We start from the raw sequence: 17,562 nt of genomic DNA on the forward strand, positions 1-17,562 counted from the left end.
CTGAAGATCCAGGCAATCCAGTGATTGCTGAAGCGCATGAGAGGGGAGTTGTCATTGGCATGTTCCTCGATCTCCTTCCAGGGACCAAAGAGAGCCAAGGCGCAGTTCTTGATGAATACTCTCAAGCAGAACCGTTGGAAGCTTTCGGCCAGGATCCCTTGGCCCAGTATCCATGCTGCAGCAGTATTAGACAGCCAAGGCTCTTTCATGTATACATCCTCACTTGCGCTGTCGAAGGCTTTGGGATCTTGAACCCATCTGCAGAATAGTTCGAGGGCTTCATGACTTGTTTTCTGAATCACGATCGTGTGTGGTCTTTTCTGCGCGAGGATGCGGGACAAGTACCGCGAAGCTGAGCAGACCTGCTGTCAGTCAAGTTGGAATGACTCGGTATCGGAATCGTCGCATCGGAGCGTTATTGGTTCTTGCATTCAAGGCTTGCAGCAAGGTAGAAGTCGATGGAAGCAGCGAAGTTTGCGAACGAGTATCAACAGCCTGTCGCCTAGGGGTCTCGGAGGGCACTTCCCCTTGTGTCGAAACGCCAATTCAATCCGGAGTCATTTCATCTGCCACAATAGTCAGCTTTCAATTCTCTCTCTGTTAGGGCTACTCATAGCTCTGTAAAAATGTTCCCTAGGAATCCTTCTCGTGAGTCTCAACTCCGTCCTGCCGGCACTGGTGGTACTGAGGCCGCTAGCCTTTCGAGCGGAACATCGGACCAGTAAAGCTTTTTGATCTGGCAAACATGTCTCATAAGGCGAGATTTCGGTGGCAAATGAAGGTAGCAGTGCAACAAACGGGAGTGTTGTGCTGGCAGCACATTTGTTGAGGCTCAGAGATTGCATTGTACGTAATTTCCTTCCGAGTTGTGAGACGAAAGTCTTGAGGCAGGAGCGCAAGGCAACTGCCAACGAGGAAAGTCGCAAGAGTCATCTCTACTTCCCCACGGAGAAAATACTAATCTCCCGAACGGAAGGACATTAGACTCGTTGTTGTCCTCCTTTACATGCCACACCTTACCTCTCAATCCTTTCCTGAACCAAGCTCCAACGTTGATCACAAACTGCAACGAGATGCCACAAATCGTCCACCCAGACATCGTCCGCCCAGCTCTCGGTGCCGAAGTACCTATCGGCACAATCTACGATGCAAAGCGCGACCAATTTCTTCCAGCTTCAGGACTGCCTCCCACACCACCAGAAGGGGCCATCTTGGTCTCTCCTTACCCGATAGAACGGCAACATGAAATCACTAGCTCGATCGGATCAAGCCATGCAGCGAGGTTCGCTGCAATGGGTATCGACCCGAACCTCGCAGCAAGCGTCCTCTCTGGCTTGATCACTCCTCAAGGATCCGGTACCTTCTTGATGGATGGTACTTCCGAGAAGGATATTCTCTATGGCGCCGTCCGTCACATTTACAATACTTGTGAAGAGCGGCTCAATCTTTCGCCAGACCTCCTAGACATGATAGCATACAGCACGCCTTCCATCACAGATCATCGCGGCACCTACATTGTCGTCGGAGTTACCTACGGACTTCAGAGCATCATCACCATGAAGCATCACGTCAAAGACCCTTCCAATAAGGAGAATGTGGTGAACCTCTTCCAGCATGATTTACAAGCGGTACACGAGATCGCGAAGGCTCGCCACTCCTACGACTTCAGCGACAATACAGTCAACAGACGACTGGCGCTCGAATACGAACTGAAGCTATATACCGATGTGCAGCGTGAGTACGGTATAAACAAGCAAAGCCTTGCGCTCTTGTTTACGTTTCTTCAGAAAGGCCCCCAACAGATCCGAGCGGGCGACGGTGGGAAGGGATACCCAATCACATACAGCATGCTTTCAGTACAACTGCTGAAAGGGCTTTTTCCTGGAGCACCAGCACTTCCGAGTTTTACGCCTACGAACGTCACAGACATAGATCCGATGCTCGATATCGTTGATCGGTTCAATGAAGGCAAAAGCAAGCTCGAAGACTACAAGCTGTTCATCCAGGGAAACAAGCATTATATACCGTATACCCATGTCGAAGACGTTGATAATGCGGTCTTTCAGATCTCTGAAGCCCTGGAAAGGTTTAAGAACGCCCTTCAACAAGTTATCATCGGTGTAAGAGATGGCACCATGGATGACCGTTGCCTGCATGAGATTTATGCGAGGGTCGGGTCTCATCCTGAGCAGTGTTCTATGATCGCAGGCCAGCAAAGCGACAAGATCAATTTCATCAAAGAGGCTACAGACCATGGTGCTACATACATCGGCTTCAACGGACTTTCCACCAAGCAGATGAGCCTTCCTCATGATGGTCCTGTGCCATATGCTTTCGAAATCAGCAATGCTGCCATGAAGATCTCGACATCGTGGAATGCGCAGCGCGAGGCTTTTATGGAGTTCTTATTAAAGCCCAGTAGACGCTGTCAGGTCTACATCATCGATTGCGACGCACCATTAGAGTACAAGCATCTAGATGGCGCTCTATTCGGCAAGGTTGAAAGAAAGATTGAGGCGCCAATTCCACGCTTGGAGCGGAATCGTTCCATGATGGAGCGCGACGAGCCAGAAATCAAACCGGAGCCTCAAGCGCACTCTTACCAGTACGAAGAGGGTACTCGCGGCCATTTGTTCAACCGACATTCTTCCAGCTACCCCCACGAAGTCTTGACGAGGCCCGACCGACCTGTTTATTACAACATCTTGGTTTTGGGCGAAACGGGTGTAGGGAAGTCGACATTCATCAACGCTTTGTACAACTATCTCAAGTTCGATAGCTTCAATGAGGCCAAGATCCGATCGGCCAGGAAGCTTGAATACGTGGTTCCTTGCCACTTTGAGTTCAATGCACCGAGTCCATATGATCCATACGACTCTGTACGCAAGGTTATCCGCGTCGGTCATAACGATCGCGAGCGAAACGGCATTCCTGGCAATTCTGCGACACAACAGACATCTGTCTATGACATGCCATACAAAGGCATCACATATCGCATCTTTGATACCCCTGGCATCGGCGACACGCGAGGCCCAGAGCAAGACAAGGAAAATGTTCGAGGTATCATGGCCCTATTGAGGAACTACGAGGAGTTACATGGCATATTGATCCTACTCAGATCGAGCGAGACGCGCTTGACAGAAAGATTTGAGTTCTGCTTTCAAGAGCTTCTGGCCTATCTTTCTCGCGAGGCGGTCCTCAATATAGCGTTTGGCTTCACCCACACCATGGGTTCTGGCTATAGGCCCGGCGATTGTTACCCAATTCTTAAGCGGAAACTTCAAGACCTCAAGGTCAACTTTGACTTGGGCTCTCAAACCGCATACTCATTTGATGCGGATAGCTTTCGATACCTAGCGGCTCTATATCGGAAAGTTCAAGTGAGCGACGACAGCAAGTATTGTGAGAGCTGGGACAGGTCGAAAATGGAAGCGCTGAGGTTTCTAGACCATGTTGGTACGCGCAAGCCGCACGATGTTGCACAAACAACTAGCATGGAAGACGCACGCTAGGCAGTGGAACAGCTGGTAGTTCCCATGGTCCAGGTTTCCCAAGAAATACAGAAGAATATTGAGCTCGTTGCCGATAAACTGAAGGAGCTTAAGGACACGCGTCTGACAGGCGATGCATTGCGAAAGAAGCTCCATATGGATAGAATCGAGTTCTCGGCCAAGAAGCTCGAGAAGCCACGCACGGTCTGTAAGCACAAGGAGTGCTGTGACTACAAGACAAATTCAGATGGCGAGATTGTCGTTATCTACAACTCCATCTGTCATCAGGATTGCAATCTTGCGGATGTCACTGAAGACTGTGTGGGACATCACGGGCTTATAAATTGTCGAGCTTTCAAGAAGAGCAGCAGAGGTCACTGCAGCAACAAGAGTTGCAAGCATCATTGGCAAGAGCATATGCATTACCGCTATGAACTTGAGGAAAAGAAAGCCCGGGTCAAGGACACCGAGGTTGAGCGTCTTCTCAAAGCCAACACCGATGATATAGCAGTGCGCCAAGCAGGGATACGCAAATTCCAGGATCTGCAACAGGAATACGAACGCGAACAGAAACAGCTACGAAGGGCGGCAGTACGCTTCGTAGTGTATCTCCAAAGGCACGCATTCAAGCCTATCAACGATGCGACGGAGAAGTACTACCATCAACTCATCGAGGTCGAAGAGAGTAAGATCCAGTTTGGAAAGGACAAAAGATTGAACGTCGACCCGAGCATCAAGAAGCTTAAACGCCTGAAGAGGGATCTAAGTGCATATCTCGAGCTTAATGAAACGATCAACCGGGATATGCAAGATCCTCGCGGCTCGTCGGACGAGCCACTTGACAAGGACGGCGTCCGGAAGCTGAAGCATTTTGGGCACAGTTTGAAGAAGATGAAGATTGACATTGGGGCATGTCAAGAGACTGTTCTTCTCGTGCGGTCGCATCGCCGGGCGAAGTCTCGGGAGCGAAAGCCTGAGAGGTCCAGTGATGGAGGGGCTCGGCATTCAAGAAGGCGGGAAGGGGAGTCTAGTGGGAGCAGAGATTGGAGGTAAGGTAGTGTTCTGCTTGTGGGCTATTGAGAGAGGCATACTGCAGGATATATCGTGTCCAAGGGCATTACTCACTGCTGGGCTTACGGCACCGTGTCGGTCGCATGGAAGGTATTGCGCTACGCGTCGAAATGAGCACGCGTCGAGCAAGTGCTTAATTCACGCGCACTCAGCTTAAGTCCTGTAACTCTCGCAAGGCAACAAAGCAGCATGATATGATCCGAAATGGCTGAGCAACTTCAGGGGTGCAAGTGGGCGTAGCTCGTACCTGAGTAGACACCAAGCAGGTGCGAGCCACCAGGGGACGTCATCTGCTCAATCAGTCAATAAATCTGGTTGAATATGAAGGCAGAATTTTACAGCTGCGGTATGTTATTACTACAGCAGTCAGTGTTTGTTCGCGGCGAGTCCGAGAGAATGACATATTTTGAGCGGCACAGCTCCCTTGGCGCGTTGGCTGTTGTTTCAAGTTTCAACATTGCTGCAGGCTGCAAGGCAGATTTGATGAGAACATGCACCATTGGTGCTAATCACCGTAATGGAACATCCTTCGACATAGGGGCTTGCATGGAAGGTCGAAGAATAAATTCGAATAGAGAAATATTTTTTTGTTCATATATCTGACCATGGTAATAGCAATATTATTTCTTTAACAAGCTCTTTTGCTCCAGCAATCATGGAACTAAGCAATTGCCGCTGCTTGCTCAGCCAGCATTATGCTATCTTTGAAGACACTAATTCAATCAGGAATCTAGAAGATACGAAACGGAGGTTGAAGCGAAAGGGTCGTCGTAGAGGGGTGAATGATTTCCTGGTGACTCTCGATGATTTCCCCAAAAGCTTCAGAACAATACATGGTATAGCAGGTAACAAACTCCTTGATTTGGAGGATGACTATCATCAAGATGGACTAGTCGAGATGGCTCACGCATATCTTTGTGTATTCGAGAATGGGTATCGGCATTGGCCACAGGGTTCGAACGATGGCACGTTGGAGTACCCACAAGATGAGAATGAGTGAATAACCCTCCACAGACTGCGAATAGAGCTAACAATTGAGGTCTAGGCTCTATTACAATATCATGTGTCGCTTTATCAGGAAGAATACATTGGATAGTGGTAAAAGGTTGCGTTGTAAACGAGCACGGGATGAAGACGGGGCCATCTCATATGGGCCGCCTCAACGACGACGTCGACTGTCGACCGAAAGCGAGAGCCCTATACCTCGATATGACGATTCATACGATTCGTGGGTACCTTCTCAATTACAAGTTTGGTACAGGGGCTGACCTATCTAGGAGTTCCAGCGAGAGTCCAATGCCTCTACCTGATCACTTCGACGAACCGTGGGTATCTTGACACATATATTATGTTATAGTAGCTCACCTATTCAGGAGTTCTAGCGAAAGTGAGCCTTCACCTCCATCGTCACAGGACAGCCATGTTGCGCCACAGCACGAAGCAAGGCCGGCCGTCATCGGGCGGACCGACAGTCCAGATGAGCTGGCCCAAGATGTGAGACTAACCTTGAATCCGGGACACGTGCTAATACTTTCTTAGCACTATGGGAACCAACCAGCCGTACCGCAACAGCGACAACTAAACAGAATACAGGATGAAGACGGTAATCTCAGAAGGATTAGCTTTGGTCGACCACCAAGTCCGCCCAGTAATCTGCATGCACGTACAATCTCAATAGGAACACAGACCGGAGACGAAGAAAGACGGCGGAGGGATGCCAATGCGCCTCCGCCTTCGTCATTTGACAGCTCCCAGCAGACTCGCCATCCACTTCAAGATAACCACGATAATAGGGCCAATGGTGTTGAAGATGCACCAACTCCAGTCTCTGTGGAAGAGGTACCAAGGCCTTTCAGTCCCTTTCCGGCAGCAAAGAAGATCGACTTGGTCTTCAGCCACGACGTATTCCCCGGCTTCAACATGCCATTCCACCCAGCCGGTGATATCTTCACATACTCTTTACACAGGTTCCTTTATGAAGTTAATTGGCAAAGTGCGCCCGACGTGCTTCTTATTTGTCTAGAAGCTCCTGGCCGGACTCATATGGACCTGGTGTTCAAAAATGATGAAGATCATTTTGGACTAGTGATGCGCAGATACAAGCAGATCGCTTTTGGATTAATGGCTGACTACAAGCGATTGGAGATGAATGCTGTCATTGATATTGCTTTCGAGCCAGTAGTTAAAGGACATACGCATAGTATGTTACTTGATGCTTGGTATAGGGCTGGAGCAAACGCCTAGACGGTGGCGTTTAGCAAGGGATTTGACCATGATAGAGATTATAGACATAGACCATATAGACATTGCTTTCCATATCCTGTTGCTCTCGTCTGTGCAACCCGATATATCAAGGACGTTTCTTCGCTTTATGGGTGTAAACGACCCTCGCATACCTTCTTTTGCAAGTCCCTAGCGAAAGCCCAAGACAGCATCTGCAGTGGAATCACAGAGCTTGAACTAGACGGCGATGCAGCCAGCAAAATAGAACATTCTACCGTAACGCATCCACTTCCCATTCAGATCAGTCTTCAATGAGCGACACCAGTAATCGCATCTTTCTATTGCTTCTTGTGTACAGTCCATAACTTGCTATACAATGGTATCCATCCCAATTACATCATGTATTCATACACTCGCCTCCCATATGCACCACTTTATTCCTTCTGCTCAGGCTCACCCTCAATGATAACCTTCTTCTCATCGAAAAGCTTCGCCAAATCACCATTCTGATGCATCGAGACCAAGATATCCGTACCGCCAATAAAGTCCTTCTCAACATACAGCTGAGGAATCGTAGGCCAATCGGAGTACTCCTTGATACCCTCACGCAGCTCGGGGTCCTCGAGGACGTTGAAGGCGGCGAACTTGTCAGGGTTGACGCCCTGCAGACCGAGGATCTGGATGGCGGCGCGCGAAAAGCCGCACTGGGGTGTCTCGGGGGTTCCCTTCATGAAGAGGACGACGGGCGCGGAGGATACGGCTTTGTCGATTGCGGAGCGGGTTTGGTCGGAGAGGAGACGGGCTTGGAAGGGTGTTAGAGTGATGGGAGCGCGGAAGGCTGTGCGGGCGGCCATGGGCCGAGCGGCTCGAAGGGACTGCACACGATATTAGCAGTTGTTACAAGGAGGTGAGATCAATCGGGTGTTGCATACTGAGGCTACTGTTCGCGCAAACATTGTGAAGGTTGTGATGGAGAGAATGTGGTAGAGAGAAGATGCGCTGTTGGATGGTAGAAGTTTTGGTCGGGATTAGTGAGTGATGTCAAGGATGTTCCGATGCCGATCCCCGGAATTCAGAGTGGCGCTGAGACCAGCTGTGGCCAATTAGCGATGAGGTAATGGTGGCTTATCAATCGGCGAACATTGTGCTTCAAAGACATTGTGATGTGCAAATGATATAATTGTACATCTGAAGAGATCCAAATTTTATTCAATTTCACTGAGTCTTATTAATTGTCCGCAAAGGCGTGTTGCGCTGTGGTACTGCCATAGGTGCTTCAAAACTCGTAATTGAAGTCAAGGGTAGGTTCCGCATTGTCGGTTGACAGCAAGTTGTCAAAGTTGTCGGCTAGAATATTCTAGCGCATGATCTCCTAATCGGAGCATGTTAATCATCTCAGGCAATTGGAGAAACAATAAGCATTCGGCAGTTCGGCTCAAGTGTCCACGCTTCTACTTAAAGCTCGTGATACTGTCGAAACATGATATGACGCGGGGTGATGAGATAGCGGGGTCAATTTTACAAGAACTCAAAAGCTCCTCACTCCTTTCTTAGAAGCTTCGACTTGTCATGAGTCTTGTCTCAAATAACCATTAGTTGCTATAAAACATTTCCATCAACACTGAAACCAAGCTCATAACCACGGCTTGAGGCGAACGTCACTCCACCCAGCTGCAGCAGCCCTATCAAATCCCTCCTACCCGCTGACAAAACATCTTATCTCACCACTTACACTCACCATGCTTCACACAGTCCAACACGGGCACGAAGCCCATCACGACCAGAACATGCGCAACTCAACAGAAGCACTCGAACTAGCCCGGAGCGATGGCAAGCGCCACATCCTTCTAGCAGCCTCAGGGTCCGTTGCGACAATAAAGCTTGTCCAGATAATAAACGGTCTCAAACATCTAGAGAACATCTCCATCCGTCTCATCCTTACACAATCAGCATCAGAGTTTCTGTCGGGCCAAAGTCTTGAACAACCTACCGTGGAACAGGTTTCCCGTCTACCACATGTCGATGCTATTTACACAGATGCCAACGAGTGGGCTCAACCATGGAAACGCAATGCGCCTATCCTACATATCGAACTTCGACGCTGGGCAGATGTACTAGTCATCGCACCGTTGAGCGCGAATACGATGGCTAAGATCGTAAACGGAATGTGCGACAATCTCTTAACGTCTGTTGTTAGAGCGTGGGACACCACAGGTACTGTGGATGGTGTGAAGAAGAAGATCTTGGTAGCGCCTGCTATGAATACGGCTATGTTTACGCATCCTATTACTGCGACACAGCTTAAGGTGTTGGAGAAGGATTGGGGAGGCGAGGGGGGTTGGTTTGAGGTTTTGCAGCCGATTGCAAAGAGTTTGGCTTGTGGGGATGTTGGGAATGGGGCTATGGTTACGTGGGAGAGAATTGTGGAGGAGATTGAGAAGAAGATTACAAATTGAGGACAAAGACATCTCTGAGGGATATTTGGAGGATATGTGTGAGATGAAATGGTGATGTTTACGGCGTTGAGGGTTGGAACGAAATGGATGGCGGACATGGGGAAGGAGCGACAATGCAGATTGGAAGGACTTGATACCACACAAGAAGATGAACAATAAGATTGAAACAAAGTTGAGATTGAATGAGGCACCTGCTTTCGGATTCTACTTGTGGTGTTGCTGAAAAATAGGGAAGGCGGTTGTGGTGTCTTGCTCCTGCCTTCCACAACAGACCCGAACCGCTCCTTCCTCATCAGCTCCTGCCTTAACAAAGCGACCAACAAAATCCCTTCCGACCACCCACCTCTTCCCTCTTCTCATTCAATCTCCCACATACCACCAAGATCCTCATCACAAACCGACGCCATGGTCAGAGGTATTGTTACCTCCGACGACAGCGCGAAGGGCGACAGCCCCCGCCTCGACGGCGATACCCCAGCGTCATCCCCTCCCGAAAAACCCATCCCCTACAAGAACAACATCTACCAACAGGTCCATGCCTCATTGGCAACCCGTCTGAATGAGCCCAAGGGTGACTGCCCCTCAACCCTTCGAGCCCGCCTCCGCGACGATATCCCAGCGACAAGCCCCCCCAACAAACCCATCCCCCACAAGAACAACATCTGCCAACAAGTCCATGCTTCACTGGGGATTAACTCAAACTTTCGAGACCGCCTTCGTGACGATACCCCAGCGAAGAGCCCCTCCAACGAGCCCATCCCCGACAAAAACAACATCTACCAGCAAGCCTATGCTTCACTGGGGTCTCATCTGACTGTGCCCAAGACCACCAAGAAGGTCATCCAGAAGGCAGAGAAACAGGATCCCGCTGCCCAGCTCCGAGGTGAGTCGCACACACATCCTGCAGACCTGTCTAATGTCTTACAGATAGGTACGCCCGCATGGGATTGAACATTCACACCACTGCCATCGCACGTTTTCTGGAAGCAAACCGTCAAGTGGGAATTGAGCGCGAGGAGTACGCCAATAAGACTGAGGAGACACTGCGACGAAACACACGGCTCTACAACAACATTGCGTACCCCCTTGCAGCAACGATTCTCACTTCAGCAGACGGCCACCGGGGCAGTTTCGCCGTTCGTATCGCCCGTCTCAGGCAGGATATCGCTGCCGCCAAGGAAGAAATCACCCGACTCAATGACGAAGCAAACGAGTGTCGTCGCATCGAAGCGGAAGCGTGGAAGGAGTTCAAGGGCAGTTTCCAGGAGGGTCGGGCGGCGAGCGATGTTGACAGAGAGGCTAAGGTGGCTGCTGAGGAGTTCAAGGAGGAAGCTCGAGGTATCGTGAGGGACAAGTATCGTCTGCTGGAGGAGATTGACGCGGTATGTTGGTGCTCGAGTATTTGTCTGAATGGTACTGACTGTTGCAGGACTTCAAAGGAAAAATTCAGGAGGAGACCCAGCGAATGATGATGGACTTGCTTAGCGGTATCTGAGCGGTATCTGTAATGATGTTCGAATATTTTGGAGGATGTCAGCAGACATACACGATTAATCATGTAGATAATCACTGGACTTGAAATGGTCGTCTAATTCGTATCTCATTAACTATCTGCATCTGTCTGTCTTTGTCTCTTGTATCTTTTAAGAACCAACCGGTCTTTTTTATGTATTTCCCGCTAAACGCCGTCCCATAAACAACTTTTGTTGCACAATTACTGTGTCTTCTCGGGGATGACAACGCCCCAGGGGTGCTCGGTGCGACCGTACATGATATCGCCCAACCAGCCCTTGAGCTTGCCAGTAACCTCACCAGCCTCGCCCTCGGCGCCCATGGGGATGTTGATGTCCTTTCCACGGTGGTGGATCTGAGAGATAGGGCAGATAAAGTACTGAACCTGTTAGCATAACTCTTCAATGGATTGGTAGGTAAACTTACGGCAGTGCCAGCAGCGAAAGACTCCATCAGTCGTCCCTCAGCATCAGCCTCCATGACCTCGGCGATAGTATACTTTCGCTCCGTAATCTCATACTCCTCACCAAGACGCTCCCTGGCTATCTCAAGACAACTTCGGCGCGTAACACCATCCAGAATAAGCTTATCGTCAAGAGGAGCCGTGATGATCTCCTTCTTTCCATCCTTTCGCTTCCACACGACGAAAAAGTTACTCGCGCCAGCCTCGGTGCACTCACCCTGAGTACCGTACAGCCAGAGAATCTGATGGTATCCACGGGTCTTGGCATCGGCTGTTGCGAGGAGGGAGGGGCCGTAGTTGGCGCCGACTTTGGCGTAGCCGAAGCCGCCGACCCAGGCGCGGACCATGTCGTCGGGGGATGTGTGCAGACGCATACCGCCGGGAGGAGCGTCCATGCGGGGCATGAAGGTTACGATGATGTAGAGGAGGGCTTCCTTGGGAGCTTGGACGCCGAGTTGGGGAGCTGTACCAATAACTGTGGGACGGATGTACAGGAAGCTTCCTGCGCGATCAGCGGGGAGCCACTTCTGTCCATCAACAGACAGCAGAGCAATCATGAGCTTCTCAATCTCAGCGGGTTCAAAGCCGGGCAGAGAGATTCTAGTAGCAGACATGCGAAGTCTAGCGGCATTACGATCAGGTCTGAAGATTCTGAGCTTGCCATCATAGCCTCTATAACACTTAAGACCCTCAAAGCACTCAGTAGCATAGTGCAGAACGGAAGCAGTGGGCATGAGACTCAGAGGACCGTAGGGCTTGAGTTCAGGAGTTTGCCAGCCTGTAGAAGCCTTCCAGGAAGCGAGGACCATGTGGTCTGTGGCGATGGTCTCGTCGCCAGCGTGGGCGGTTGATTCATCGGGGACGGAGCGGGGGGATTGGGTGTATGTGTAGGTAAGCTTTGAAGCGTCGAGGGGAGCTTGGGTGGTGGGAGGGCCGGAGATGGTAGGTTGGGAGAGTTCTTTTTTGTGGATTGCTGCGGCTGTCAGGTTGAGATCCTGAGTTTCGACTGCGGAGGGAGCCATGATGAAGGTGTATCAATGGACTGTAACTAAAGACTGGTAGTAGAAGAGAAGTCGAAGTCTAGAGAACGATTGGTCTAGACGGGATGTAGAATTAGTTCTAGAAAAGACCAAAGAAACAGAGAGGGACACGTTTATATAAGAAGGCAACTCAAAGAGGTACCTATCTAAGAATGACTGTTTGCTTCCACGTTCCGCGCGGGTCACGAGCAGTAGCAGAAAAAAAGAGTCCGTCCCCGCCGACAAACCCCGGATAGACCGTCTCTGCCCGCGCCGCTCGGCTCCGGTTCGTGATATCCACTTTGTGTTAAAAAGATACAGAAATCCCTGGTCATGCGTGTATGCAGATGATAGGTACCACACCAACTTGATTGGGGAGGTGGTCAATGTGTCACACTGGGGGAGATCCAGTTGTTTGAGTTTCCGCTTTCGAGGTTTCTGGAGGGGTTCTGGAGATATCGAAGATTCCATGCAAGGTTTAACCTGATAGCAGAGTGTATTGTCATGACGATTGAGGAAGGTATTTTGTTCAATTGATGGATTGCTTCACACATTGATAGGTAGTACACTGTGTTCCCGGCCCGGAGTTTGCGTCTTATCGAGATCGCTTACACGCTGCATGGCTAGCTCCAGTCTCGTTTCAATCACCTGGTCTTGTACCTGTCGTGTACTACGCCCAGTATGACTCTACTCTGTGGTGTAACAGTGTATCCTCCAAGCGCGGAATAATAGACTCTACTGAATAGCCTTTCTCCACCGCAAGGGCGCGATAAAATAAGGGCGTAACAAACAATTGGTTAACACTCACTCTCTTATCAACAAACAATTCACTGCAATCATCATGACAGGTTACATGCAAGAATAGTCATGTGCCGATAAAAATCCCTGTCTATCAATTCTGACACAGAAAAACTTGCTTACACGCGTCTTCTCTTTATCGATTTTTTTTCTCTTATGTATAGCGGAATTAAAGTGACCAGGTCCGTGGGTAGCCGTCAATTGCCTTGTGTCGGGTCGTCATGAGGTCATGCCGCTCCAATTGGATGGGACAATTGAGGAAGGAGATAGATTTGACAAGGTTGCATTGCATTGCATTGGATCGGGGTTTTTTTGTTGAGGTGTCATGATACAAGTGCTGTATTGGCATGGTTTGGTCATGATCAAGTGATTACTTTTTTATTTCCTGGCCTGTTGAAAGACCATACAGACCGCAAGTCCCCCTCCGCCACATTAATTACAGGTACCCTATCATACCCCCAGGTTTAGTCTATGCCCTCTCAGCCTCCTTCTGTCTCTGCTCCTCCTCCAAAATCTCCCTCTCGCGCGCCGCTGCTTCAACACCTGCCTTGACGCCCTTGGCCCGTTGACGCGCCTCGTACATATCACGACTCTTCATAATGCGCTGCACGATTTCACCTGCGTTGACGTGCGAAAATGCATGGGTGCCGACTTCGCGCATGATACCCATTGCCTTGGGCGCTGTGTAGGGATCGTAGGTCAACGGCATGAAGGATGTAGGACCGTGGTATACGGCGTCTGGGAGACCGCGGGGAAGGGTGGTTAGGTAGGTCTTTGTAGGAGCGAAAGGAGCGCCGAAGACAACTGCGTTGATGTACTGCATCTTGTCAGCTTTGTTACCATTTGAGGAGGTGGAGGCTTACCTTGCATTGGAGCACGCAGAGACCGCGCTCGAAAATGTTCATGATGGGATAATTGATGCCCTTCCACTGGTTGATGACCCAATCCTCATGAACACCCACGACCACGTACGCAGGGGGATAATCTTCGCCCTTGCCCAGTCGCTCATTGACAGCCTGCTCATCAAACCAGCCATCCTTTCGCGCAAGCTCTTCCTCGGCAAGAATAACCTGGCGCAAGAACTCAATGTGACCGCTTGAGAAAAGATCATATCCTCCATCAACGTACACAACGCGCTGTCCAGGCTTCGGGCCAGGTCCTTCAATTAGCTGACGAAAGCTACCCCTCTCATCATCAGCGTCCTCCGACTTGGCCTCTTGAGACGCAGTCCAGAAGAACACTTCAGCACCAGGTGCTTTTCCTGAAGCGTCAGTAGCGTAAAGCTTCATGCGCTCAAGCATAGCTTCACCCTCAGCCTTGCGCTCTTCAGGAGTTCCATGACCTTCTTGGCCTGCGAGCTTCTTCTCGAGGGATTTGATAAAGTGGGTTTTTGTGCAGAGAAGCATGCGGCCTACAAGATCTGTAGTGGAAATTCCGGGGGATCGCTTTACGACTTTGAAGCGGCCTGCTTCTTTTACGAAGCGGTAGCAGTCGTTTCCGTCCGAGTCGGAAGTGATGTCGTCGCCGTGGACGACGTATTTGCAGCCGTAGTGGGTGATGTAGGGGAGGGAGGTGACGTAGGGTGCGTGGCCGACTGAGCGAGTTACCCAGCGACAAGCGTCAGTAGCAGCGAGTCTATAGACTGTCAATAAGTGAAGATGTTGTCGCTTGAGTGTTTGGATTACCGTTCTGGGAGAGTCATGACTGTTGGACCTTTGTTGGCGAGGATAGCTTCATCTGAGTGAACACCTGCGTAGAGCTCATTTCCTAATTGGCGAGCCTGAACGATGGCGCCAGCGTGGCCTGGAGAGTCGGTTAGTCAGTGTCTGGTGAGTATGAAATGAGAAAGAGAGGAGGTTTACCGTGATGGAAAAAGTCAAAGCAGCCATCTACCCAGATTCTTCCCTCGTAAAGCTCAGTCGCAGGTTCACCCTCAAGATGAAGCTCATCTGGATCAACCGAGGGGTTAGTGGGGTCAGAAGACATGGTGGCGGATGAAGTCTCTGAGCAGAAAAGAACAAGAGTGAGTTAAAGGGTATACAGTAGCAATAAGCTCAAAGGTAGAAATGCGAAAATGAAGTAGAAAGTCAAGAATGATGAATGATGAATGTGATGTCTCTTCCAAGATTAGGGGTCTTATGAGATGAATTCAGGTACAATACGTAACTCAACTGAGCTGTTGGGGACTAACAATTTTAGAGGGTCATGATTGGTCAGTTTGGGGTGCGAGGTTCTGGACTTTAATGAGCTCGGGAGCTCGGCAAGCTAGTGACATTTAATGCTGTAGCCTGTACCTATTTCCGTAATCTCGTATGGATTTGTGAAGGATTTAGTGAGGATCTAATTGTTGAGGTTCATGGCAGGCATGGGTCTACGTAGGTAGCATAAAGGGTTGTGGGATACAGCCCCGAATTTGCACAATCACATGTAAAGCCCCGCTATAGTACAGAGTACCTAATTATGGCAATCTCATTTTATCCATGCTGTTCAACAAAAACACCACAAAGGGGTAATACACTCACAGCCACAGCATACGAGTAACAAATTAAGTTATTCACTAAAAGATTTATGGTCAGCATCATTCTAGAATGAAGATGCATCAAACAAAATGTCACTCGTGCTCACATTGAATGCGCCACAACACGGATAAAGTCAGTACAGATACGCAGTGTGGCATGAGATGGCGCGCTATTGGCAGAAGTGTGCGCCATGTTGTTGGTTCATCGTTTGACAGATGACGATGAGGCTCTTTCTGCAGGAACAATCCTTTAGAGTTAATCTTTAATTACCGTGACAGCTGTCAATAGATAACCACTATCAAGATTTACCACGTCGCGGTGTATCATTCCACCAAAGACCAGTCCCTTTCGCGCCCACGTGCTTCAGTGATCAACTTTTCCTTATCTCCATCTCAATTCCCACACTATAACTATCCTATATAGAGTATCCCTCGCCGAACACCAAGAATTAAACAACCCCCAAACCCTGTTTTTCCCCACCGACTCTCCCTCCACGTTTCCCATCAATTGGCTCCGATCTTTACCTTGTTCGCTTTAAGACCCTCGGGCCAAGATGCCCCCAAACGGGTGCAAGTTCGTGGGGTAAACTGCACGATGGTACCCTGCAGGCGACACAAAGCGGTATATAAGAGCCTTCAAGTGCTCTTCATTGACTGACGATTCCACTCAAGCTTCAATTGACCTGTCATCATGAAGTTCACTACCGTCTCTGCCCTTCTCGCCCTCGCGCCATCGGCCCTGGCGGATTGGCATTTTGCAAAGGGCAAGGAGATCAAGTATACCTCTGTGGAGGGCTTCTTTAAGCAAGATGATCCTGCTACTGAGCCTAGTACCTTTGACTACGTACGACCTCCTCTTTTCCTCCCCTCACTTTCCCTCAGCGTTCTGACATGACCAGGTCGACTGGAACTTCGGTCTTCTCAACCGCACATACCCCACAGACCCCAAGAACCCCCGCAAAGGCTACAGAACACAATGGGAGCGCTTCGAGCAATACGTCAAGCATCTCAACCGCAATGCCTCCCGCGATAAGACGCGGTACAAGGTTCTCGTCATGGGACGTCATGGTGAGGGGTGGCACAATGCTGCTGAGTCTTACTATGGAAAGGCAGCTTGGAACGTGAGTACTCTTTGTATTGTGATGAAATTGGATGTGATGCTGATGAGTGTAGTGTTACTGGGGCGTTCAATCTGGTAACGCCACTGCGACGTGGGTAGATCCCCTCCTCACTCCCGCTGGATTAGCAGAGTGTTACAAAGCGAATGCATATTTCAAGACGCGCTATGAGAACGAGGGAATGCCCTTCTTTGAGAGTTACTACGCTTCTCCCCTCGCACGCTGCATGCAAACAGCGCATTACACCTTCGACGGTATCAAACTCCCCAAGAACAAGCCCTTCGTGCCTGTCGTCAAGGAACTTCTCCGCGAAGGAATCTCCATCCGAACTTGCGACCACAGAGGAAACAAGACTTATATCGAAAGTTTCACACCCAAGGTCAAGTTTGAGAAGGGCTTTGCGTTCGAGGATCCGTTCTGGACAGGTGTGAAGGGTGAGACGGGCGAACATCAACTTGAGCGCAGCAAAGAAGTTCTCGATGATATCTTCACCAGCGATAACAATGTTTGGCTGAGCATCAGCAGTCACTCTGGAGAAATCACCAAGTTGCTCGAGGCGCTGAACCATCGACCTTTCAGACTTGCTACCGGTCAGATTATTCCTGTTCTTGTCAGAGCGGATGTTGTGCCGGAGGAGCCTACTTCTACTTTTGTTTCGTTCACTGCTGAGGCTACCTGCAATGCGCCGCCTGTGACGAGTGTTTGGCCTGGTGGTTGTGTTTGCTCGAGCTCTACTACGTTGGCTACTGCGCCTGCGACGGCGACATGATTGACAAAAGGAAATTGATCATGTTGTAATAACTAGACTAGTACATAGGAGATTCATGTAGTGTCATGTAGTGATAACTAGTACATAGAAATGCGTCGCTTGACTAGACAAAGGAAATATGATA

The 17,562-nt window shown here is 49.7% G+C and overlaps 7 protein-coding genes across 7 annotated transcripts; 4 read left to right on the top strand and 3 right to left on the bottom strand.

Annotated features, from left to right (window-relative positions):
- Positions 1-1,073: 1,073 nt before the first annotated feature.
- FIESC28_08389 (uncharacterized protein) lies at positions 1,074-4,544 on the top strand (the record flags this gene model as incomplete). The annotated part of the gene is made up of 2 exons (XM_031162527.1): positions 1,074-3,380; positions 3,525-4,544. The coding sequence occupies 2 exons, from the start codon at positions 1,074-1,076 to the stop codon at positions 4,542-4,544; spliced, it is 3,327 nt and encodes a 1,108-aa protein (XP_031013387.1).
- Positions 4,545-7,219: 2,675 nt separating this feature from the next.
- On the bottom strand, positions 7,220-7,741 carry FIESC28_08390 (uncharacterized protein; the record flags this gene model as incomplete). The annotated part of the gene is made up of 2 exons (XM_031162528.1): positions 7,220-7,660; positions 7,718-7,741. 2 exons carry the CDS (start codon positions 7,739-7,741, stop codon positions 7,220-7,222), a joined length of 465 nt encoding a protein of 154 aa, XP_031013388.1.
- Positions 7,742-8,524: 783 nt separating this feature from the next.
- FIESC28_08391 (uncharacterized protein) lies at positions 8,525-9,241 on the top strand (the record flags this gene model as incomplete). Its single annotated transcript, XM_031162529.1, has 1 exon — positions 8,525-9,241. The coding sequence occupies one exon, from the start codon at positions 8,525-8,527 to the stop codon at positions 9,239-9,241; it is 717 nt and encodes a 238-aa protein (XP_031013389.1).
- A 405-nt stretch (positions 9,242-9,646) lies between these two features.
- Positions 9,647-10,736, top strand: FIESC28_08392 (uncharacterized protein; the record flags this gene model as incomplete). The annotated part of the gene is made up of 3 exons (XM_031162530.1): positions 9,647-10,124; positions 10,169-10,623; positions 10,671-10,736. The coding sequence occupies 3 exons, from the start codon at positions 9,647-9,649 to the stop codon at positions 10,734-10,736; spliced, it is 999 nt and encodes a 332-aa protein (XP_031013390.1).
- Positions 10,737-10,955: 219 nt separating this feature from the next.
- FIESC28_08393 (uncharacterized protein) lies at positions 10,956-12,238 on the bottom strand (the record flags this gene model as incomplete). The annotated part of the gene is made up of 2 exons (XM_031162531.1): positions 10,956-11,132; positions 11,180-12,238. 2 exons carry the CDS (start codon positions 12,236-12,238, stop codon positions 10,956-10,958), a joined length of 1,236 nt encoding a protein of 411 aa, XP_031013391.1.
- A 1,264-nt stretch (positions 12,239-13,502) lies between these two features.
- On the bottom strand, positions 13,503-15,019 carry FIESC28_08394 (uncharacterized protein; the record flags this gene model as incomplete). Its single annotated transcript, XM_031162532.1, has 4 exons — positions 13,503-13,850; positions 13,897-14,668; positions 14,719-14,836; positions 14,896-15,019. The coding sequence occupies 4 exons, from the start codon at positions 15,017-15,019 to the stop codon at positions 13,503-13,505; spliced, it is 1,362 nt and encodes a 453-aa protein (XP_031013392.1).
- Positions 15,020-16,242: 1,223 nt separating this feature from the next.
- Positions 16,243-17,438, top strand: FIESC28_08395 (uncharacterized protein; the record flags this gene model as incomplete). Its single annotated transcript, XM_031162533.1, has 3 exons — positions 16,243-16,395; positions 16,451-16,672; positions 16,725-17,438. The coding sequence occupies 3 exons, from the start codon at positions 16,243-16,245 to the stop codon at positions 17,436-17,438; spliced, it is 1,089 nt and encodes a 362-aa protein (XP_031013393.1).
- Positions 17,439-17,562: the final 124 nt, after the last annotated feature.

The sequence above is a fragment of the Fusarium coffeatum genome, assembly GCF_003316985.1.
Source record: "Fusarium coffeatum strain FIESC_28 chromosome Unknown BRIP53273_contig_195, whole genome shotgun sequence".
NCBI classification, from domain to species: domain Eukaryota; kingdom Fungi; phylum Ascomycota; class Sordariomycetes; order Hypocreales; family Nectriaceae; genus Fusarium; species Fusarium coffeatum.